General features: G+C 42.9%; 1 protein-coding gene across 3 annotated transcripts in view; it reads left to right on the top strand.

Moving 5' to 3' along the window:
* Nucleotides 1–21,946, top strand: part of CLCN1 (chloride voltage-gated channel 1) — an 80,350-nt gene extending 58,404 nt beyond the window's left edge. For 2 of the 3 annotated variants that reach the window (XM_069754232.1, XM_069754234.1), the window contains exons 15-23: nt 2,242–2,455; nt 6,089–6,222; nt 6,854–7,053; nt 8,006–8,078; nt 10,111–10,193; nt 10,552–10,590; nt 13,779–13,883; nt 14,804–14,890; nt 16,963–21,946. In XM_069754232.1, the coding sequence (XP_069610333.1) occupies nt 2,242–2,455; nt 6,089–6,222; nt 6,854–7,053; nt 8,006–8,078; nt 10,111–10,193; nt 10,552–10,590; nt 13,779–13,883; nt 14,804–14,890; nt 16,963–17,262 (1,235 nt within the window). In that variant the 3' untranslated portion in view covers nt 17,263–21,946. The remainder of the gene's footprint in view (nt 1–2,241; nt 2,456–6,088; nt 6,223–6,853; nt 7,054–8,005; nt 8,079–10,110; nt 10,194–10,551; nt 10,591–13,778; nt 13,884–14,803; nt 14,891–16,962) is intronic. The other variant, XM_069754233.1, reaches the window with a different exon arrangement.
* The last annotated feature ends 2,734 nt before the right edge of the window (nt 21,947–24,680 follow it).

Genomic DNA, 24,680 nt, shown 5'->3' with positions numbered 1-24,680 from the left:
AAACGCATCGATATCACTCAATGCAGGATCTCCTGACGCAAGAGAAAATGCCCAGTCCTGAGGGTCGCCACGCAAAAAAGAAATGACGATCCTAACCTGTTGCGCTGGGTCACCAGAGGAGCGAGGTTTCAAAGCCAGAAACAGTTTACAATTATTCTTGAAACTCAGAAATTTAGTTCTATCTCCAAAAAACAAATCTGGAATAGGAATTCTCGGTTCTAACAAAGAATTCTGAACCACAAAATTTTGTATATCTTGAACTCTTGCCGTGAGCTGATCTACACATGAAGACAGACCTTTAATGTCCATTGTAACACCTGTGTCCTGAACCACCCAAATGTCTAGGGGAAAAAAAAGACAAATCACAGTGCAAAGGAAAAAAAATGGTCTCAGAACTTCTTTTTTCCCTCTATTGAGAATCATTAGTACTTTTGGCTTCCTGTACTGTTATGATAGGCAATTCAGTAACACAATGTACATAGCGGTCAGAGCACATACAGTGATCTGACAATAACCCAAAATAATAGAACGAGCTCTGAGACGTGGAAACTCTGCAGACCGCAATTCCTGATCCTCTCCAAACACAACTAGAGGCAGCTGTGGATTGCTCCTAAAGCTCCCTATGCAACTCGGCACAGCCTGAGAAACTAACTAGCCTGAAGATAGAAAAATAAGCCTACCTTGCCTCAGAGAAATACCCCAAAGGAAAAGGCAGCCCCCCACATATAATGACTGTGAGTAAGATGAAAAGACAAACGTAGGGATGAAATAGATTCAGCAAAGTGAGGCCCGATATTCTAGACAGAACGAGGATAGGAAAGATAACTTTGCGGTCTACATAAAACCCTAAAGAAAACCACGCAAAGGGGGCAAAAAGACCCTCCGTACTGAACTAACGGCACGGAGGTACACCCTTTGCGTCCCAGAGCTTCCAGCAAAACAAATAGACAAGCTGGACAGAAAAACTAGCAACAAATAGCAAAGAAGCACTTAGCTATGCAGAGCAGCAGGCCACAGGAATGATCCAGAGAAACACAAGTCCAACACTGGAACATTGACAGGAAGCCAGGATCAAAGCATCCGGTGGAGTTAAGTAGAGAAGCACCTAACGAGCTCACCAGATCACCTGAGGGAGGAAACTCAGAAGCTGCAGTACCACTTTTCTCCACAAACGCAAGATCCCAGAGAGAATCAGCCGAAGTACCACTTGTGACCACAGGAGTGAACTCTGCCACAGAATTCACAACAAAAGTCGCCCAGACATGTGGGTTGATTAAAATCCTGCACATTTTTCCACTGAAACAATGGAGTGCTGCCTCTTTTTTGGAATTCTATGAAGTTTGCATAATCATTGGACGGATTGTCTAGGGGCCTTGCATCCGAAGATAAGTATTTATACTGTGCTGTTCCTTTTTTGTTTCTATATTTATCTATCTATTATCTATCTATCTATTATCTATCTATCTATCTATTATCTATCAATCTATTATCTATCTATTATCTATCTATTTATTATCTATCTATCTATTATCTATCAATCTATTATCTATCTATTATCTATCTATCTATTATCTATCCATTTATCCATCCTTTACCAGTGAGGGCAGTTTCCCTATGTTAGCAGGGTCAGGGTAGCTGGGTGACCCCTTCTATTACTCAGCGGGTGATTTTGATGCCAATACTCTGATGCCAAGCACAATATGTCCGCTCGGAGGCTCCGGCCCCGGGGAGTTGGCATTCTTCAGTAAGTTAGACGTGGGATTATTATTCCTGCGATTCCCCTGACTTCTGGAGTTTGGCGTTGATAGAAGCTGCATTGTTCCGTGGTGGCAGCTGTTTGCCGACGTTCAGATGCGGAGACATTTACTTTACATGGATTCTGATAAATACCCTGTAAGAGTGGCGGTAATGGCGGAATACTGCGGCCTCCTTAAAGGGGAACACCACCCGAGAGCTTCAACTTAGATGATATGTCAATAAGATCAACAAACCGAATATCAGAAATTGAAGCTTTCATATCCCATTACTGACAACCAGTCACCTCTCTACAGACTGGGAAGTTGTCAGGGCCCCACCTCTGCGGCAGATGATTGACAGCTCCGCTCTCCGCCCTGTGTGGTGGGATCGGTGCAGCCATGTACATGCAGGTTGATGCATTTCTCGGATGTGACATCTCTACATTCCGCACTGTCAGTGATACATTGTTACACGCCGCCTTCTTGTCTTCATGCTGTTTCCTAGGGGCGGCTGCACTCACCGGAGCTGTCACTCACACCGTCTCCACCGCTGTCATCTGCTTCGAGCTGACGGGCCAGATCTCTCACATCCTCCCTATGCTTATCTCCGTCATCATGGCGAATGTGGTCGCTCAGAATCTGCAGCCCAGTCTTTACGATTCCATAATCCAGACCAAGAAACTGCCGTACTTACCCGACCTGTCCGGATGCCACGTCAGGTGGGACGTGTGTCCTGTATATACAGTGGGGCAAAAAAGTATTTAGTCAGTCAGCAATAGTGCAAGTTCCACCTCTTAAAAAGATGAGAGGAGTCTGTAATTTACATCATAGGTAGACCTCAACTATGGGAGACAAACTGAGAAAAAAAAATCCAGAAAATCACATTGTCTGTTTTTTTAACAATTTATTTGCATATTATGATGGAAAATAAGTATTTGGTCAGAAACAAACAATCAAGATTTCTGGCTCTCACAGACCTGTAACTTCTTCTTTAAGAGTCTCCTCTTTCCTCCACTCATTACCTGTAGTAATGGCACCTGTTTAAACTTGTTATCAGTATAAAAAGACACCTGTGCACACCCTCAAACAGTCTGACTCCAAACTCCACTATGGTGAAGACCAAAGAGCTGTCAAACGACACCAGAAACAAAATTGTAGCCCTGCACCAGGCTGGGAAGACTGAATCTGAATAGCCAACCAGCTTGGAGTTAAGAAATCAACAGTGGGAGCAATAATTAGAAAATGGAAGACATACAAGACCACTGATAATCTCCCTCGATCTGGGGCTCCATGCAAAATCCCACCCCGTGGGGTCAGAATGATCACAAGAACAGTGAGCAAAAATCCCAGAACCACGCGGGGGGACCTAGTGAATGAACTGCAGAGAGCTGGGACCAATGTAACAAGGCCTACCATAAGTAACACACTACGCCACCATGGACTCAGATCCTGCAGTGCCAGACGTGTCCCACTGCTTAAGCCAGTACATGTCCGGGCCCGTCTGAAGTTTGCTAGAGAGCATTTGGATGATCCAGAGCAGTTTTGGGAGAATGTCCTATGGTCTGATGAAACCAAACTGGAACTGTTTGGTAGAAACACAACTTGTCGTGTTTGGAGGAAAAAGAATACTGAGTTGCATCCATCAAACACCATACCTACTGTAAAGCATGGTGGTGGAAACATCATGCTTTGGGGCTGTTTCTCTGCAAAGGGGCCAGGACGACTGATCCGGGTACATGAAAGAATGAATGGGGCCATGTATCGTGAGATTTTGAGTGCAAACCTCCTTCCATCAGCAAGGGCATTGGAGATGAAACGTGGCTGGGTCTTTCAACATGACAATGATCCAAAGCACACCGCCAGGGCAACGAAGGAGTGGCTTCGTAACAAGCATTTCAAGGTCCTGGAGTGGCCTAGCCAGTCTCCAGATCTCAACCCTATAGAAAACCTTTGGAGGGAGTTGAAAGTCCGTGTTGCCAAGCGAAAATCCAAAAACATCACTGCTCTAGAGGAGATCTGCATGGAGGAATGGGCCAACATACCAACAACAGTGTGTGGCAACCTTGTGAAGACTTACAGAAAACGTTTGACCTCTGTCATTGCCAACAAAGGATATATTACAAAGTATTGAGATGATATTTTGTTTCTGACCAAATGCTTATTTTCCACCATAATATGCAAATAAAATGTTAAAAAAACAGACAATGTGATTTTCTGGATTTTTTTTTCTCAGTTTGTCTCCCATAGTTGAGGTCTACCTATGATGTAAATTACAGACGCCTCTCATCTTTTTAAGTGGTGGAACTTGCACTATTGCTGACTGACTAAATACTTTTTTGCCCCACTGTATGTATTCTGTATATATGTATTACTAATAGTGATCCTGTGATAAACTCCAGAGCTGAAATCATAATTCTGCATTCTTCTAATTTCACATCTCCCAGCACTCCCTGCTTGTTCGGCATCTGCACAGAGCATGCTCTAGAGGTTCCAAATTAGTTTATGAGTCCCCATTGTGGATTACTATAGTCTGGTTTTATTTGGGGAACAAAGTACGAACACAGAGGGGCAGAATTATCATCCCTGTCTAACTTTCAGACAACACAAACTACACTACAGAGTCATAGCCATTTACCATTGAAGCAGAAGCCGTATTTGCCTTCATAAACACTTTTTTTCCCACTTTTTTAGTTCCAGAAGTAATAACTTTATATTTTTTCGTCGATGTAGCCCTATAAAGGTTTTGTTTTTTGTTTTTTTTTAGACGAGTGGTATTTAACAGTGGCATTATTATGGGGTGCTTATAACTGGAAACAAACTTTTATTAATTATTCATGGGGGCGGAAAAAAACAGCAATTCTGACACTGATTTGTTTGTGTTTACGACTTTACATTATTTATCGTGGTACAAAAAAAAGTGTTAATTTTGTCCTTTGGGTCAGTACGATTCTGGCAGCTGTTTTATTACTTGTGTGCAATAAATATTCTGTATTTGTTTTTGTGTCATGTTCTGAAATCAGTATAAAAGTCTCGCACTCAACTTCAATGTCTTTGATTATTTGATTTTTATTGGTGCAAAGTAGCACTGGAAACTTTTCAGCTCAAACAGAGCTTTCATCAGTCACTACAAAGTATCAAAAATATAAGTACATAAAAAAACACAAAAGAACACAAGAAACATAACAAACCGTATATAAATCGAGTATAAAATGAATATATAATGAAACCAAAGTATATACAAAGTAACGCAGAATTGTACAATAGCCAGAGATAAACTTCATAATTGTGTACAGCGTATCACGCAGCAGTGAAAACACGCTTAGACAAACTTGCTCAATATGAGCAATGATAGACCAAGGAGAACACACATACCGTGCTGTGCCTTAAACGTGGTAATCGGACTGAGTGGGTATAGTGATCATGCTGGGTTGCCTAATATAGCATGAGAAAATGTGAATTAGGTGGAGGTATGATGTGAACCAGAATAGTAAAAAGTTCTATAGAGGCGGACGTGTACTTACAGCCAGATAGCTTGTAAAGGGGTAGAATGGTAGTCTTAATACCTAAACCTATAGAAAAGAGGAGCTGTAAACGACAATGGAGGGGAGAGGAGAGGTATATAGCTCCCAACCGCGTTGTAGTGTGTAAAGTAGGTAGTAAGATGCTTAATGTTACCTTTCAATAATTGATGTCTCTGGGAAGAGAAAGGGGCCACATAGGTAGCCAGCATGAGAGTAGGGGCTGTAGAAAATATAGTATAGAGCGAGGAATAAATAAAGGAGGGAGAACATCATGGGTCTATAGTTTAACATTACACCAGATGCGTACTATACCTTATAAATATAATGTCCGTGGGATGAGGTAGTAGCCTCGAAAATTGGAGCAGGGGCTAGAGGAGCATAATATCAATCAGAGAGTGCCCAGTGGTGCGTACATGTCGCCAAACTTGGAGAGGTCGTGACTCAGAGTGAGAGGAGATACCCGCTATAAGAAGCCGCCTGTGTCGGGATGCAGGGGGGGAGATAGGATCCTTATGCTAAAGAAGCGCGAAGCATATTGGATCCACACATTGGATACCCTATCACCTAGAGGTCTTAATAGGGATTACGAATTGTCAGCATTTATTTGAAAGCTATTGTTTACCATTACACACATACCGTGCATATGTAGTTGTTTTTATGCACATATTCTGCCGTTAGGTTTGTCAACTTGCAAAAGTCTTAAAGGGATAGTGACATTTAAAAAAAAAAAAAAAACTCTTAAAGGGATTTTACATTTTGTTTATTAAAATTAAATTTTTGAAATTTCTTCTAAATATTTATAGATTTTTTTAATTTGTTTAATTCCTGCAGTAAATACAACATTTTCGTGGAGGACATCATGATGAGCAAAATTCGTTACGTGTCTTCTCACTGCACTTACAAAGATCTTCTCAATGTCCTGAAGACCTGCTCTCACAAAACGCTGCCCCTAGTGGAGTCCAGTGGTAAGACAACGGAACACTTGTTTTTCCAGAGGTTTTGTCACGGGGTATATGCTGCATTCTCTTAGTGTTACACTTTTTTTTTCTAGCATTTTTTTTCATAAAATGTCTGCTTTTTTTGCTGCTTTTTTGGAGTCCTCCTACTCTTGAGTTGCAGCTCCCACTGCCAACCTGTGGCTGATTGACAGCTGTCTCCCTATACAGCTCATAGAGAAAAAGCTGCCGATAACAATGACAAAACGGCTGGGAAGTATTAACTAAGTCCTTGTTGCAGGGTAGCCTTGGGGACTAAGTAAATATTGCAGGGCAGCCTTGGGGACTAAGTCCTTGTTGCAGGGCAGCCTTGGGGACTAAGTAAATATTGCAGGGCAGCCTTGGGGACTAAGTAAATATTACAGGGCAGCCATGGGGACTAAGTCTTTGTTGCAGGGCAGCCTTGGGGACTAAATCCTTGTTGCAGGGCAGCTGTGGGACTATGTCCTTGTTGCAGGGCAGCTATGGGGACTAAGTCCTTGCTGCAGGGCAGTCTTTGGGACTAAATCCTTGTTGCAGGGCAGCCTTGGTGACTAAGGACTAAGTCCTTGTTGCAGAGATCTCTCCTTGCAGATTCCTATATTATATTCCCATTTTGCAGATTCTATGGTTCTTCTGGGGTCGATCGAGAGATCAGAGATTGCAGATTTACTGGACAGAGTCCTAAGTAAGGAGAGACGAATCCGCATGTCTTCACCCCCCTACAAAGGGCAGAGGACAGCAGGGCCCGAGGGCAACCGAGATTCCTTCCGATATGTAGATGAAGAGGAGACCGGTGCCGAGGAGGAGGAGAAGAAAGAGGTGAGAAGGAAGGAATAAGAAGGACACTGATTTACGGTAACCAAACATTCACTCAATCGGAGCATTATAATATTGAGGAAGAGCAACGTCAAAAATAAAACGAAAACTTTCCTCGAGACCAAAGGATCCTCAGGTCCAAAGAAGATTCGTAGAGCGAGTACAGTCTGTAGAGAAGAGCTCAATGAAGCATCAATGACCTTTCCCGTTTGGACACTGAGGATCCTTCTTGATACATTGCACATGTTGGGTATCTCCGACTGAATAGTTTTATGCTCGGCCATGTGATATTTGTCCACTTGTTGACAGATTGGTGGTCAATGATAAACCAAGAACTTGAAGGTTTGATGCTCCATCTTTCAGGTCAGCAAGTTGACTTCATCTTCCATTTCTTGCCATAGACTTCCAGGCAGAATTGATAGACGTGTTGTAAAGTAGCTGAAAGAAATCTACTAAGAGCAACTCAAACTGGGGTTTTGGATTTTTCACAATTCAATATGGAAAGTCCAAATCCAAAAATCCAAAAAAAGAGCTCTAGGCTGGGCTTTCACAATAGTTCCAGCTGATTTTGATCAATGTGTAAGTCTAGGACAACTACTTTGATCTTGCTGTGCGTTACATTTCATGGCAGCTTTATAAAGTATCTTTCAAGGCTTGCATTGCTGGACACGTGACGCCCTTGATGGATAAGGGTCCATTTTAAGAGATGAGAGGGATACATAGATAATTAGGGAACGTGTAAGAGGCTCCAGCTGCAGGGACCGATAAACAACGAGACCTGGATGAGGGCACCGGATCCGAATCTCATCATCGTCATTGTGTACTCCTATGTCTCCATCAGCAGCTGGTTATAGAGGGAATGCAGATCAGTGCTAGGATTAAAATCCAGATGGGGGGCGGCTGGTGGAGTGAGAGAAAGTATTCACACCCTCTGTGTCTATGTTATTCCTTACAGCCCATCGAGGAGTGCAACGGCCCCATCGCTCCAAATAGTTCTGGAGAGGTGCCCACAACTCCAGCAGAGCCAGGTAACACCCCGCACCTCCACATTGGGGGTCCCTCTCTTGTTCTCTGTCCTCTTTTTGTAAATAATGAATTATGGTGGATTCCAATAATTCCCATGGGGTCATGGTCTTGTCCATTGAGGTCAATTGTTAAGGAGCTGGACGACTAGATTCATGGTCAGGTGAAGACACCGCTTTAGGACTTGTAGTTGGTGCTCGGAGGTGGTGAGATCTTCGATTACCGGGGGATGGGTAGACTTACATTGGACCCTATTATGACTTTGGCCAGATAAAAGCTACCAAAGGGAAGATACCAGCAAAAGGCAATTCATACATATGAGAAAAGAATAAGTTGCTGGTGCTGCTTGTTCAGTGTCTTGGAAATGGTAAAGAGCCTGATGGAGATTCTCCATCTGGCTCGTTACTAGGTTTACAGGTAGTTATTTAATTACATGTTGAAAAAAGCTGATTGGTCGGGGGTGCTGGGTGCCGGACCCCCCACAGATCTGATATTGATGACCCTTGCTATCTAATTCCTGGACACCCCCTTTAACACTTAATTCAATAATCCAATGAGTGTGTCTTGTTGTGAATTCTGCTCTTGGGCTCCCTCCGGTGGTTATGAGTGGTAGTGCTGCGGTAGTTGGATCGCAGCATTTATCAGGTGTATCTATTTTTTGCAATTTGGGCTGGGCTATATAGCCTTGCTTGATCCTTTAGTCAGTGCCAGTTGTCCATTGTTTTTGGAGGATTCACATCCCTTCTGGTCTCTCCTGTTTGCTGTGCTTTTCTTCAAAGATAAGTCCTGGCTTTGTTTTTGCTGTCCACCTGCTGTGGACCTTATAGTTCTGTGACTTTTCATGTTTTTGTCTTGTCCAGCTTTGTCTGTGAAGGATTTTTTGCAGCCTAGCTATTTCTCTGGAGATGCAGATATACCCTCCATGTCTTTAGTCAGATGTGGTGTTTTGTATCTTCTGTGGTGGATATTTTCTAGTGTTTTGATACTGACCGCATAGTACTCTGTCCTATTCTTTCTTTTTCGCTAGTATGGCCTCCTATGCTAAATCCTGATTTCATTTCTGCGTATGTTATTTCCCTCTCCTCTCACAGTCAATATTTGTGGGGGGCTGTCTTTCCTTTGGGGATTTTCTCTGAGGCAAGATAGGTTTCCTGTTTCTGTCATTAGGGGTAGTTATTTCTTAAGCTGTGTCAAGGGGTCTAGGGAGTGTTAGGTACCCCCCACGGCTACTTCTAGTTGCGCTGTTGAGTTCAGGGTTTGCGGTCAGTACAGGTTCCACCTTCTCCAGAGTACGTCTCATGCTGCTCCAAGGCCACCAGATCATAACAGTGTCTGCCTGAGTTCTATGTTAAAGGGGTATTTCCAACTTAGACATTTAATAGTTACGGGTCCATGATTACCAAAGCAAAGAAAAGAGAGAAGACGACCTCCGCCGTTATCCTTCATCCAAAAAGATTGGTTGCATATCCTCTTCTTAAGTGTCAAAGTTTGAAGTAGACTTTAAATAGAGCCGGTCGCCACTTCTGACTTGTTGATTTCACTTCATACTTGTATTTCCCATAAAATAATTTATTTAAAAACTGTAAATTGTGTTGTTCCTCTCTCATTCCTCATGGAAATGTCTGAAATAAATAAACAACTGGGTGTCACCATTCCCTTTGTTCAAAGGGTTTGTCCCTACATGTTTAGTCCTGATTGCACAGTGCCAGGGTGTATTGGAACACGCCCCCTACTGGCAACACCCACTTGTCAATTTATTTATAAATCGCCAGAAGAAATAACAGATGAACAGCAGAATGCAGAGATCTAAGAAAAGATCCTCCTGCCGGGTGGTTAAATGATTCAGTTGTTCTTATGTCTATAAAGGGTCAATAATTTGTTAATCTCCAAGTAACCAAGAAATTGATCATTTGCTCCAACATCGTGTCACTCATTGCCCCAAACAACCAATTTTGTAAAATCCATACTTCTCCTTCCTTTTGTAGGACTTTTTAAAAAATGTTTCAGATTTTGAAAAATTCTATTTTTTCTTTCCAGAAAGCTGCTGCCGGAGATTCCGCACTTCACTAGCGAGAATCTTCTGTAGATCCAAGAAGGATCATCCTGAAAATCCTCCGCAGGTCAGCAGGGCATTTTCGGGTGGGAATGAGATGACAGTGGACTGTGACCCGCTCGTCATATACGAAGATGTTCTAAAATTCCAAATTTTCACATGCATTTCCCAAATTTACAAATGCTCCAGCTCATGTAGCAGTAATGGACATCTACTGATACTTTACTTAATGAAGAACCTCAACATAAAATCATGCACTGAGGATTACACAGACTCTTGGTCTTTGGCGGCCCTCTACTCTACCCCATAAAGATGGGAGCCCAAAATGCAAATTTTGCATTGGAGCCGAGGAGCTGGAATCCTCGGTGAAGACAAGACCGGTCACGTGAGGACAAGTCTCAAAATTTCATCTTCTTTTCTCTCAGCAGGAAACTGATCTTGAAGACCCAATGACACCAGAAGAGGTGAGTGCCACATAAAGAGATACATATTGGGACGGATAGACTTTCTGCTTGTGGAGACCACTAGCCGGTCTTATAAGTCAGGCAATGCTCTCTGGGGAACAAAGGTTCGCAGATTAGCTCCCCTCCAGGAGGTAGGAAGCTGCCACATAGTGGAGGTTGTTACTCTTTTAGGGAAAGTCTGACACTTCTCTTTTCAGGACTATTTGCCATATGACCAATTAGCTAAACCAAAGTCTTCTCCAAAAAGAAAGGAGTTGTAATATCATGTAATGTCCTTTTGATCAATACTCTTGCTCATGAACATCAGGCGGAATATAGAGGACATCTCACAGGTGAAAGTGACAGCTTGGGCTCTTATTTTATTCCCGTCGTTCCTCTGAGTTTTCTGCTTTTTGTTGTATCAAAATCTGTCAAACGGTTCCAGAGATACCGGCCTTTTTATTAGTGCTGATTTTATTTTGCCAAAAAGGTGTGTCACACAGGGTGATTATGCAGAGCAGCCTAGAGACACACCCAGGAGGATCCTGTGAGCTACGCCACCTTGGTAAAAAAAACATAAAAAAGGCAAAAAGCTCTGAAACCGTATGGACGATTGGAAAAAAAAAAGTACTTAAGGGACCAGCGAGAATAAAATAAGAGGAGACACTAGCCACTTTCACCTTGTGACAGGTCCCCTGTAAGAAAGGTAATGGGCAATGAACTGAAGAGGGGTAAGGACTGGGGAATGAGAACTTCTAGATAAAGAGCAGCGGAGCAAGGAGTATGATGGGTCAGGTATTTGAGTACAATAAGCGGTATTCTACAGGTGCGTGGCTATGGTTTACCCCTTGAACATAGAATTAATTAGTGAGTGTGAAGAATATTGGAGATGTAATTTCATGTCAGTCATTTGTATCCTATCTGGCATGGGATTATAAAATCCCCTCCAGCATGCAGCTGTACCAGAAAGATGGCACCTAGCTCAGCAGAGGGGTCAAGCCTCAAAGGCTGTAAGTGACAAATCTCACACCTTGACCGGGTCAGAGCAGGACAAAGGCTTGTTTGTAATAGAGTCCTTCTGAAGCTGCAGACACCTTCTAGAAACATAATTCCATAAGGCGTTATGGAAATACTATACATCCTAATCGTACATTGTGTATATTTCTGAGATTCTCAGAACATAGCGAACGCCCACCTGGGTCTCGATCTGTTCTAGCATCCAGGGATATGGAAATACATATAACAGCTAGTAGAAAACAGATATCAAAGCTGTGTTTGGTTTTAATGCGTAGCAGGTGCCCGGCGGATCCAATGGCGCAAAAACCTCACCTCTAGGACCGAGTATTAAGGAATTATGACCCATCTTAGGTTGTGGAGTTTTTAGCTGCCAAGGCAAGGAGAGGGAATTTAGGTTCAGTCCAAAGGGCAGAAGGGGAGTGACCCAAAGGGGATAAAGGCTAGTGTAAGGCCATGTGGTCTCTCCCTTTGTTATGCATGCGGTTCACTTCGACAGTGAGGGACGCGTCCTGTAAAGAACTGTGAAGGACTTAAGAGCCATCTGGCAACCTGTGCCTCCTGTAGCCAAGCGCACACATGATCGAACATCACCCGGTAATTGACATGATCCGTCTGCTTATATCTTTTGTCCTACCACTATCTGTATTTGCATATCTGACCATTGTATATGTATAACCATCGTGGATATAGTACAGGGTGGAGCGCGGTAATTTGCTTTTTTGCACTGCATGCTGTGGCGGCACTGTCGGTCGAAGAGAGGGGAGAGTGTGTGTGGCTTACAGTGGCTGATGGGAGATTTGTATTCCTCTGCCTTTCAGTTGCCATCATGCAGTGGACACGTGAGGAGAGGTCATTTTGTGTTGAAGCGTATTTTTCAAATGCCCACTCGATCATTGCAGTGCAGCGTGCTTTTCGTTTACAATTCGCTGTTCCTCCACGCGGACGTGTTCCTGGACGGCAATCAATTGTAAATTGGGTGAATGCATTCAGAACAGCAGGGAATGTGTCATGTGTACGAAGGGGACCTGAGAGAAGGATTACAACACCACAAAACATCGAGAGAGTTAGAAGCAGCAGTACTGCAATCTCCGAAACGCTCTGCTCGGAAGCAATCATTTGCTCTTGGCATTTCAAGACGTTCTCTCCACCGGATTCTTCATGATGAACTGAATTTTCACCCGTATAAAATGTGCGTGGTCCAACATTTGTCAGCATGGGACTATTTGACACGGCGGACCTCTTGTGAAGACATGTTAGCAACGATACCCCGTGACGCAATTGTGTTTTTTTCTGATGAGGCACATTTTCACCTCATTTTCACTGTGTGGTGCGCCATATCACGAGTAGGCATCATTGGTCCTTACTTTTTTCAGGATAATGGTCGTGCCATAACTGTGAACTCCGAACGGTACTTGTCTATGATACAGGATTATTTTCAGCCGGCTCTTGAGGCAATGGAACTAGAGGATACATGGTTCCAACAGGATGGTGCCACTGCACACACAGCGAGGGTTACCATGAATTGTTTGAGGCAAATGTTTCCTGGACGGCTTATCTCTTTGAGGGGAGATGTGAACTGGCCAGCACGCTCACCAGATTTAGCCCCATGCGATTTTTTCCTTTGGGGTTACCTGAAGTCTAAGGTGTATATCAACCGTCCCAACACCTTGGAAGACCTAAGGAACAATATTGAAGCTGAAATTGGCAGAATACCAGTGGACATGCTTGTTAGAGTTCATGAAAACTTCAGAAAACGTATGCAGCAGTGTGTGGATAGCGAAGGTCGACATTTGCCAGATACACTATTTAAAACCATGTAATTTAAAAATTCCATTACTGTTCAGTATAATTAAAATATAAAATAAATTTTTCTAATGATCATAATTTTTTTATTTCATTCCCAAATCAGCAAATTACCGCGCTCCACCCTGTACATTGTCTAGTGTGCCATTAAATATACAATTTGACCTTGGACTGCTCTTTTATCTCGATCCATGAATCCACACATCCGTTTCCCGGTTTAACTTTCCATGGTACCGGGGCTGGTTTCTGGCCTGATATAATCCCGTTAACGGGCCGGGTTTATATCTAATGAGGGACTGGTGTAGAACTGTACCAAGCTGACCTTACGTGTTGCCAGGAGATGATGGATTGGTGAAACAATACAGTAAGAAAAGATCTTCCATTTTCAGATTGCGGTTTGGGAACAGCAAGAGCTGGGAAAGGTCGCCTCCTTCGATAGCTGTCTCATTGACCCCTCGCCATTTCAACTTGTGGAGAGAACGTCACTTCATAAGGTATTGCTGGAAGTTCTGCACAAAGCTGCTCCTTTATTGTATATTTTACTGGTAGTGCTGCTGCCTGGAAACCATCAGCAAGTAGGTTAAACATTGCTGACTGATAATATAACAAACTTAATTTTTTGTATTATGATGATTGTTTCTGTAACTGCCTACACTGGAAGCCATCAGTAAGTAGTTTAGATTTTACATACAGATATAACGGTTTGCTATATTTATGGTTTCTCTCCCTACTGATATTGGAAACTATTAGCAAGTAGGTTAGATTTTGCAGACAGATATAATGGTTTTATCATCATTATTATTTTTAGACCTGCTTATACTGTAAGCCATCAGCAAGTAGGTTAGATTTTGAAGACCGGTATTATAATTTCGTTTTTGTTATAGTCATGGTTTCTGTATTTGCCGATACTGGAAACAGTTAACAAGTAGGCTAGATACTGCAGATAGAAATAATAGCAATTTTCTTACTTATATTATGGTTTCTGTACCTGAGTTAACCTATAATGTGGGTCATTAACCTATGGACACCCAAATAGTCAGGTTATCACCTAATGCCCCACTGGGTACTCAAGGGTTAAATAATCAGGGATGCTGAGTCATTGAAGGGTTAATTAGCCAATCAAACCTATGACCCATTTATAATAGGAGAGATACAAAAAGAGAAATAGATCTGAGGACATCAACTTGCTGATGGTTTCCTATTAACAACAACCTGAACGGAAAAGAGAAGGCTGAGAAGTGAATGAGGCCGCGACGCCGGATATTCTATGTATTGGTCGGTATTAGGGCCGTCTCCCGGCTCGTGTTATTACCTATGTTACATAATCGGGGATTTACACTTTTGGGTCATTATTTTTCCTGATACTTTTGAATGTTTTCGTGTTAACATTTCGCGTTTTCGCATTTCCTTCCAGACGCACACGCTCTTCTCCCTCCTCGGCCTCAGCCAGGCGTTTATCACGAACGGAGGAAAACTGAGAGGGGTGATCGCCCTGAAAGAGGTGAGAGAAAGGCTAGAGGAGCGTCAGCGAAATGGAGCCCAGTAAACACGGGCCCTAATGTGACTGCTGCTGCTAAAAATACTGCCGGACTCAGCGGTGTGCCGCTTATATCTCCTGCTCCAGTCACATCCAGAGCTGCACTCAGAATTCTGCCGTCATCTACGGGGCTGCGCTTTTCGCAGAGTTTTGGCCGCAGCTCTATGTGTGACTGGAGTATAAACCACGATGGATACTACAAGGTCAGTCGTATCACACGGAGTCACTTGTCTGCTTGCTGTCAGTGAAAGGAAACATCCTAAGCGTGAACCAGATCCCCAGCAGGCTTGTTACTTCTCACAGCTGAGAGGTTGTAACAATTGCATCCACTCTAGGAAATGTTCAAAGCCTTCTCTGCTTTTAGCGTGGACCATGGAACGGTCCGAAGCATCAGTCAATCAGGAGCACGTCGCCCCCCGGCACGCAGGAACAAGAGTTCCGAGGAGGACAACCCCTTTAAATCTCAGAGAGGATTGTCTAGACTAGATATCATTTTAGCAAACCCTCAGCTGTGAGAAGTTTTAGGTCATGATGAGTTTTATCGCCACTCAATATACAGTGTCATGTAAAAGTTTGGGCACCCCTGGTCAGTATTTCGAACAGCTAAGCAAGTTAAAGATGAAATGATCTGTAAGAAGCCTAAAGTTACAGATGACACAATTCCTTTCTATTTTAGGCAAAAAAAAAAAATCTAAAATATATATACAGTATATATATATATATACATATATATATATATATATATATATATATATATATAGCTGCAGCACAACCCCAAAGCATGATTGATCCGCCCTCATGCTTAATGGTTGGCGAGATGTTCTTTTCTTGAAATTCTATGTCCTTTTTTCTTCACGCATACCTTTGATCATTGTGGCCAAAGAGTTTTATTTTATCCTCATAGCTCCACAGGACTTGTTTCCAAAGTGCATGAGGCTTGTTTAGATGTTCTTTTGCATAGCTCTGATGCTGAATTTTATGGTGAAGACGCAGGAGAGGTTTTCTTATGATGACTCAGCCATGATGGCCATATTTGTGCGTTTGTCTCTGTACAGTAGAACAATGTACCACGACTCCAGAGTTTGATAAATCTTTCTGAAGGTCTTTTGAAATAGGGGATCTAATTTGTCTCTCTACCAATCCTACGAGCGGCTCTCACTGAAATTGTGCTTGGTCTTCCTGACCTTATCTTGACCTCCACAGTTCCTGGTAACTGCAATTCCTTAATTACTTTTCAAACTGAGGAAAGGGCTTCTTGAAAACACTTTGCTCTCTTCTTATAGCCTTCTCCTGCTTTGTGGGCCTCCACCATTTCCATTTTCAGAGTGCTAGACAGCTGCTTAGAAGAACCCATGGCTGCTGTGTTTTGGGCGCAAGGTTAGAGGAGGCTGGGTTTTTATAAAGCTGATAAATTTGCATCGTCTGGCCTTTCCTTAACGATGATGGTGAAAGAACCATAACCCTAACAGGCTTAAAAATGAAAATATATATCTTGTTTTGCCTAAAATACAAAGGAAATGTGTCATCTGTAACTTTAGGCCTTTTAGAGATCATTTAATTCTCTAACTTGCTTACTGTGTATACAATTGTAATCAAGTAGGTCATAACAGCCAGAAAGGCAGCAGGTGATAAAATCCAGAGTGGCACCAGGTCATAACAGCAAAAGGGCAGAAGGTCATAAAAGCCAGAGAGGCAGCAGGTGATAACAGCCACAGTGGCACCAGGTTATAACAGCCAGAGGGACAACAGGTCATAACAGCAATAAGGGCTCTACTAAGTACTTAAGTCCATGGTCACTAAGAGGTGACTAATTCTGAGACTGCTGGAGTAAGTAACAGAAGCATTTTGGAAAAATCACTTGCTATATTACTAGTGTTCTGCTATTTATATTGATCTTTTTTCATTGGTGTATTGTAAAAATGTTTTGAAAAGTTTTGCTAATGAACCAATTTTACTATGGGGTTCGATAATTTTGCATCTACTTATCACTACTTCCCATATAGTGTAACTTTGGAACCTTCTTATCTTTCCATTAGCTACAAAAAGCCATTCAAGGAACGGCTCAGTCCGGCGTTCGCCTCCGTCCCCCCTTTGCCAGTTTCCGTGATGCCAGTCGCTCCATGTCTCGAAAGGAATCCCACAGACCGGTTCCCAAGGTTCCTCCATCTCCTGACCCTTCCATGATTCCCGACGACCCCATAATTGTACTTTCTCCAGAAGTGACTCCAGATTCGGAGCTGGATGACCTGTCGGGTCAAGGATCGGAGAACGTCTCGCAGATCCTGAGGGACTTCCAAGGGCTTTCAGAGCACAGCGAGGAGGACGCGCCATTGTAACCTCGACCCCTATCACCTCGGGGGCCAGGAGATAGAATCCAGCATCTGTTTCAGATGTCTGAAGAAGTTGGATCTACCGCTGAGGACTTTCTGAAGGCTCCTAGAATGGAGGTGATGACGCTTGTACGTCTGGTGCCCGGAGATCCCAACACTTGCTCTCCATACTTACATTAAGGACGCTTGAATTTTGAAGATTTCTGATAATATTCTTCAAGAACTTTTTCTTCTTCATGTCAACGCTCTGCATTCCCCAACCAGAAGCTGCGTCCTAAACATCATTTCTGGGGGTACTGGATCTCATTGAGGAGATATATCTGAGGTCATTGCAGTCTGGAGAAAAAAACTCTCCACCAGGAAGAACAACGTCTCTCTAGTGCCACCTAGAAGTAGCAACCTTGTGACCTACAGATTAGCTACACATAGGGGGCGCTAAAGAGAGGAGCCAAGTCATAAACATCAAGTAATAGAGTAACCAGTAACTACTGGACACCTGAGTGGTCTGTGTGGACTTCAAGACGGTTACAAGAGGGTCGCCCCCCAATAATGAGAGATACATAATGACGAGCTCAGACAAAACCAAACTGCCTCCAATAATGCAACAAATCTCATTATCCAAAAATATTTAAAAAAAAAGGATATTTGATTGGTTGCATGACCGGAGGGGTGTAACCATAGGGGAAATAGATGACCCTGGGTCCGGGCACACAATGCCCCCTCTCTTATAAAAGTCACACGGCAGGGATTTTGCTGCACGATCCTACGGGTACGTTCACATGGAGTTTTTGACATGGATTTTAGTTGCTGAAAAATCCACCGAAAACGCTCTCAAAGGAAAATGTCATTTTTGGCGCTTTTCTTTAAGAACACACGGGGCGATTCATTGTTTTGCAATTGCATCTTTTTTTTCCCGGGTTTTTGGATTTTTTCGCCTGTTTTTCATTCGCGCCTTTTTCTTCTTAGAATTTCCTTCTTTTGTAAAGTTTCCTTTGTCTGCTTTTGTCTACTTTTCTTTTTTTTTTTTTTCCGTCCGGCAATGTTTGAGGTTTCCAGATCTTTCTATCTCATTCATCAATTGCAACTTTTTTAAACAGTCACAAAATTTTGGGACTTTATTGGACGCCAGAATTTTTTGTTGCAAATTTTGCCGCATTTTAGATTAGCAAAGGTTACGGTTATTTTGTGCAAATTTCATGAACCGCCGGCGCCATATTGAAGAATTTGGTCTAAAAAATGTTATCGAATACTATAAGATAAGATAGAAAAATTACTTACAAAACCCGGTAAGTGATGAATTAGGCCCATTTTTAATGTGGTTTTTTTTTACACTTTTTGATGCATTTTTTTTATTTAAAACATGGGGGGTAGATATAAAGTATGATTTTGTCTCTTTTCTATCGCAAAAACCTTTCCAGAAAAATGCACCAAAAACGCACCTTCTGCTGTGATTTTAGAACACACCCAAAGAATTGATGCTTTTCAAAGGCCGAGTTCAGATGCGGCTTTTTTTTTCTTTTACAGTTCGGCCCACAATGCTGCACTATTCGAGGGTCTCGGGCCCCCAACTTCCAGCCTCATAGATGCTTATGAGTACGAGGCTGGAGACCGTGCAGGTATTGTGGTCCATATACAAACTATGAAAAACGTTTATCTGAAAACTTGCGGACAGAACACGACGTCGGGGCAGTTTTTTGAAGCTTGTTGAAAGCGCATTCTGAGCGTTTTTAGGTGGATTGTAGCTTGAAATCAGCACCAAAATCTGCTTCACAAATCTGTGTGTGAACATACCCTTTATATCCATTGAGGTTCTGCCAGTTGGCATTGCTGCAATATAACAACTTATAAGATAAAATGTCACTGCCCATATAATTACTACTTTCAGCCATGACACCAGCTCCTTCATGGGGGGATTACACCAGATCCGTGGCTTTGGCAAGTTCAGGAGCTGGTCCATAAGAAAGCGAGTTTTTGGGTCCAGATGAATGGATTGAAGCTACGGGAAACAATTTGGAAACCTCTTTGCTACTTTAATGTGAGTCCTCCTATGTGGAGTCTTTGCGTCCCCTTGGGCACGGGGTCATCTATGCCCTCTGAACTCCTTTTCAGGTCTTAGTTGGACACTGATAAAAACCCACATAATATCGAACTATCGGTGCCACCTAATGCCTAAATGATGCTGGCATTTCAATTCAGATAATGTAGCCTATTGGTGGCTCACCAGTGTCTCGCAGCGATTCATCAGTGGCTCGCAGTGATTCATCAGTGGCTCGTTGCGACTCACCAGTGGCTCGCAGCCATTCATCCGTGGCTCGAATTGACACACCAGTGGCTCGCAGCAATTTATCAGTGGCTCAAAGCGACTCACCAGTGGCTCCCAGCGATTCACCAATGGCTCCCAGCAACTCACCAGTGGCTCACAGCGATTCATCTGTGGCTCAAAGTGACTCACCACTGGCTTGCAGCGACTCACCAGTTGCTCACAGCAATTCATCCATGGCTCGAATTGACTCACCAGTGGCTCACAGCGACTCACCAGTGGCTCACATCGACTCACCAGAGGCTCGCAGCAATTTATCCATGGCTCGCAGCAACTCACTAGTGGCTTGCAGCGAATCACCAGTTGCTCACAGTGACTCACCAGTGGCTCACAGCGACTCACCAGTGGCTCGCAGCCATTTATCCGTGGCTCAAAGCGACTCACCAGTGGCTCACAGCGACTCACCTGTGGCTCGCAGCCATTTATCCATGGCTCAAAGTGACTCACCAGTGGCTCGCAGCGACTCACTAGTGGCTCACAACCAATCACCAGTGGCTCACAGTGGCTCAACAGTAGTTCGCAGTGGCTCACCAGTGGCTTGCAGTGACTCACCAGTGGCTCGCAGTGGCTCAACAGTTGCTCGCAGCGACTCACCAGTGGCTCGAAGTGGCTTACCAGTCGCTCGCAGCGGCTCCACAGTTGCTCACAGCGGCTCACCAGTGGCTCGTAGCGGCTCGACAGTTGCTCGCAATGACTCACCAGTGGCTCGCAGCGGCTCCACAGTTGCTTACAGCAACTCACCAGTGGATCGCAGCAGCTCAACAGTTGCTCACAGCGGCTCCACAGTTGCTCACAGCGACTCACCAGTGGCTCGCAGTGGTCCACTTCCTGGCCATAAAGCCACTGTATTGGCCAGACTGTTTGTGTGGGGTTAGAGTGTAGGAGACATGTAGGATGGGTTGGGGAAGTAACTGACCCTCTGCTTGTACTAAAAACCTGCGGATTTATATTTTGTTTTGCAAAATAACTTACGGTAATATTTTGCTATTGTAAATTTGGGGAAAAATTTCCAAAATATTTGAAATTTTTAGATTTTTATTTTTCAAAAACAGCAAATGATAAGATTATGTGTAATGGACACTAAGAAGAAGGACTTTATGGATTCTAAAGCCATTGTTCTCCATTTTTTCATCCTTGTACCCTCAGTCTTCTGGTTGTTTGGATAAGCTCATGTCCTGGATGTTACCGGTCCGGTTGAGATAATTAAGGACACCCCAAGTCTTACCACAAGGGCAGCCATTTTTATAGTATTATAATGCTGCAGCCGTCATTCACATTACATGAAGGCATTGAAGAGATTGCGAGGTACGCAGCCATCCTGCAGAGCAATGTCACTACACACTGATGTATTATATGGTCTTATTTTTCTACTAAGTTGCAAAATGCTTTTTTAGAATCTTGCACTTGTTGATTTTGTGAGATAGTGAATCAGTAGATTTATTTAAAAAAAATACATGTTACTTATAATGACCAAGACGGAAGATTATTCTTATTAGGCTTTGTCCAGTGAGCCTTCCCAAGTGTCAGGGAATTTGTTAAATCATGGGCATTTCTTAAAGGATGAACAGTTGGAAAAACATAACCGAATGGATAGAAATAAATGTTCTGGTTTTATCCAATGCGTTTAATGGTAGAAAGGCATCGGATTGTAAAACGCAGTGTGCACAGAGCTTGCAGCTCACAATCACTGCCACTAGAGGGCAGTAAAATCATTGTTTGCCTATAGGTAATAATGGCCAATATCCTGCTGGGAATATTTGTGGGGTCTTGTCCTTGGCGACCTTTTAGGGTGCCTATTGAGGTCACGGGAGGTCACAAACGTAGGCGATAATTATGAACCGTTAAAGAGGTTTTCTCACGTTTCATCTTCATACTTGAACCTATTTTCTTTCCTCCCGGATTCTTGATTGCCGGGGGACGATGCCCTCCAGTAGATTGACAGGTTGGACCGGCGGTAATGAGGGGTACGTTTACCCGGCACGCTACATATTGCATCAAAAACTTTTATTAACTTTTATATCCATCAAAACTTTTTAGTAAATTAATGCCTAGAGGGAAATAATTATGGAGGATTCTGTTAGGAGCAAATTTGCATCCGAAGTAAACTTTGAAGTCTCGCGCTCTTTCATCCATTCATTCTTCACTTATGTTTTTCCAGCTGTGACTTTTTTTTTTAAACTGAAATCAATTGGACAATAGGTAGAAATATTGATAAAAAAGCAAAAGTTTATTCAAAGTTTCATTTCAAGTTTTTCCATCTGTGACTTTTTCCATTGAAATCAATTGAAGTTTTTTTTCCATCTGTGACTTTTTTCATTGAAGTCAATAGGACAATGAAAGGAAATAGAGATGAAATTGAAAACAACTTTATTATCCGTTGCATCAAACTGTGACTTTTTACTTGTCCTTAAAAGAACGCCAAACCCCTTTTAATTTAGTATAAATTGTTACTGTATCATTATAGAATCCTACGTCAGTATTCTGCTACATTATGAAATGTTCACTTCCTGCAGACACCACAAGGGGGAGCTCACTGTGTATTATTAGCGCTCAATGCATAGAATGTTTGATCTTGCTCCCTCTAGTGGTGTCTGCTAGAATTTCAGCATTTAGCGCTATATCTAGGCAGGGGAATATTATAGGAGTTCTGCATAAGAAAAACTGACCTCCAAATTTTATAATTTTTAATTAAAGGGGTTTAGCAGATAGCAGCTGAACAACAAGGATGCCCTCTAGTGTCTATCACTGTAAATGGATTTTTTTTTGCTTATTCATATACCCTGATATATCAGGAATGGTGCTGAAAAATGTTAATGAGGCCATTCCGCCTTACGGGACACCACAGCCCCCGAGTTTTGGGCAGTAGGGGTGTCATTGATAGCTGTAATGTTAATGGTGACATGACCACGGTCTGCTTACAATGGACACTAGGGGCGCTATTCTCTATAACGCAGCCCGGTATACATTCTTAATAAAGGTGATGCAATTGCATTAATGCCACCTTGTATCATTTACCGTCTCCCGGTCTGGTGATGTTCACGTACAATCCTGTATCCGCCATTGTATTATTTATCGGTGGGAGAGTAAATTATTGTATAATATTGATCTGGTTGTCTTTATTATGTGGTATGTATGGAACGGTGACTTCCCCTTTAAGGGGGTCCAAATGTGATAAAAGAAAAGAGCAGAAATAGCCCCTCATAACTCAACCGACTGTTCTCGCGTGATATGTTTTCAGCATCCTCACAGCTCCTTTCATTGGTAGAATACTCCAGGACATAGAGAGGCACAATGTGAAGACCCCACTAAAAAGCTCCTCATATCTCAGCTTCCCAACTACCTGGATCTGATGGGGAACTTGCCCCTATTGTGAAGGAGAGAATGGCTAATGAAATCATTTATTAACCTTACAGAAGCTAGTTCAGATGTGGGGTGGCAAGATGGCGTCTACATCCTGGAGCAACGCCCTGGACGGAATTCACGGAATGTGCAGTAGATACACTGATGACCATATATGGAATATGAAGTAGATACACTGATGACCATATATGGAATGTGAAGTAGATACACTGATGACCATATATGGAATGTGCAGTAGATACACTGATGACCATATATGGAATGTGCAGTAGATATACTGAAGACCATATATGGAATGTGAAGTAGATACACTGATGACCATATATGGAATGTGCAGTAGATACACTGAAGACCATATATGGAATGTGAAGTAGATACACTGATGACCAAATATGGAATGTGAAGTAGATACACTGATGACCATATATGGAATGTGAAGTAGATACACTGATGACCAAATATGGAATGTGAAGTAGATACACTGATGACCATATATGGAATGTGCAGTCGATACACTGAAGACCATATATGGAATGTGAAGTAGATACACTGATGACCATATATGGAATGTGCAGTAGATACACTGAAGACCATATATGGAATGTGAAGTAGATACACTGATGACCATATATGGAATGTGAAGTAGATACACTGATGACCATATATGGAATGTGAAGTAGATACACTGAAGACCATATATGGAATGTGAAGTAGATACACTGATGACCATATAAGGAATGTGAAGTAGATACACTGAAGACCATATATGGAATGGACCTAACATGGACCTATCACAGACTGACATGATCGTTGCCTTTTTCTGTCTGTTACATGATCTTTTGTTCTGTACTAATAGAATCAGTTGTGTTCCAGCTTTTGCTGAGAGAGGAGCATATATCTGACTTCTGTGTCTGATGTAATTCCTCTATGCATGCACTTGGCTCATATTTATCAGGTCAAGGACAGGCAATCGCTGAGATCTCACTTTAAGAGATCACCCCCACACTATAAGATTTCCTTATCTCACTACATTGAACCCTAAAACTATTTTTTAAACTTGAGCAGGGCCAAGAAGCTGAGATATGGGGGGCTGTCTGAGGGTGTCCTTCTATATTAATGCTAATTACAGGTCATTTCCTCGGATTGTGTCACGCCTTCATCCTCCTCGGATTGTGTCACGCCTTCATCCTCCTCGGATTGTGTCACGCCTTCATCCTCCTCGGATTGTGTCACGCCTTCATCCTCCTCGGATTGTGTCACACCTTCATCCTCCTCGGATTGTGTCACGCCTTCATCCTCCTCGGATTGTGTCACGCCTTCATCTTCCTCGGATTGCGTCACGTCTTCATCCTCCTCGGATTGCGTCACGTCTTCATCCTCCTCGGATTGCGTCACGCCTTCATCCTCCTCGGATTGTGTCACGCCTTCATCCTCCTCGGATTGTGTCACGCCTTCATCCTCCTCGGATTGTGTCACGCCTTCATCCTCCTCGGATTGTGTCATGCCTTCATCCTCCTCGGATTTTTCCGTGAATTATCCTCATTATATTTAATGACCTGGGCTCGGTCCGGTTTCCTCTGTAATCCTCTGTAATCCGCGTCGCCTCCTCTCGGTGCTAATATTAGAGCGCTGCGCCCTCGTCCTCCTCCATTATTCATGGTCGTGCTGGGCAGGTGCTGCGCCATGATCGGCAAAATAATAATATTAATGTGCGAGTGATAGGGAAACATGGAGATGTGGGAGG

The sequence above is a fragment of the Ranitomeya imitator genome, chromosome 2 (genome assembly GCF_032444005.1).
Source record: "Ranitomeya imitator isolate aRanImi1 chromosome 2, aRanImi1.pri, whole genome shotgun sequence".
Taxonomy (NCBI): Eukaryota; Metazoa; Chordata; class Amphibia; order Anura; family Dendrobatidae; genus Ranitomeya; species Ranitomeya imitator.
This window is presented reverse-complemented; position numbering and strand designations above follow the sequence as displayed.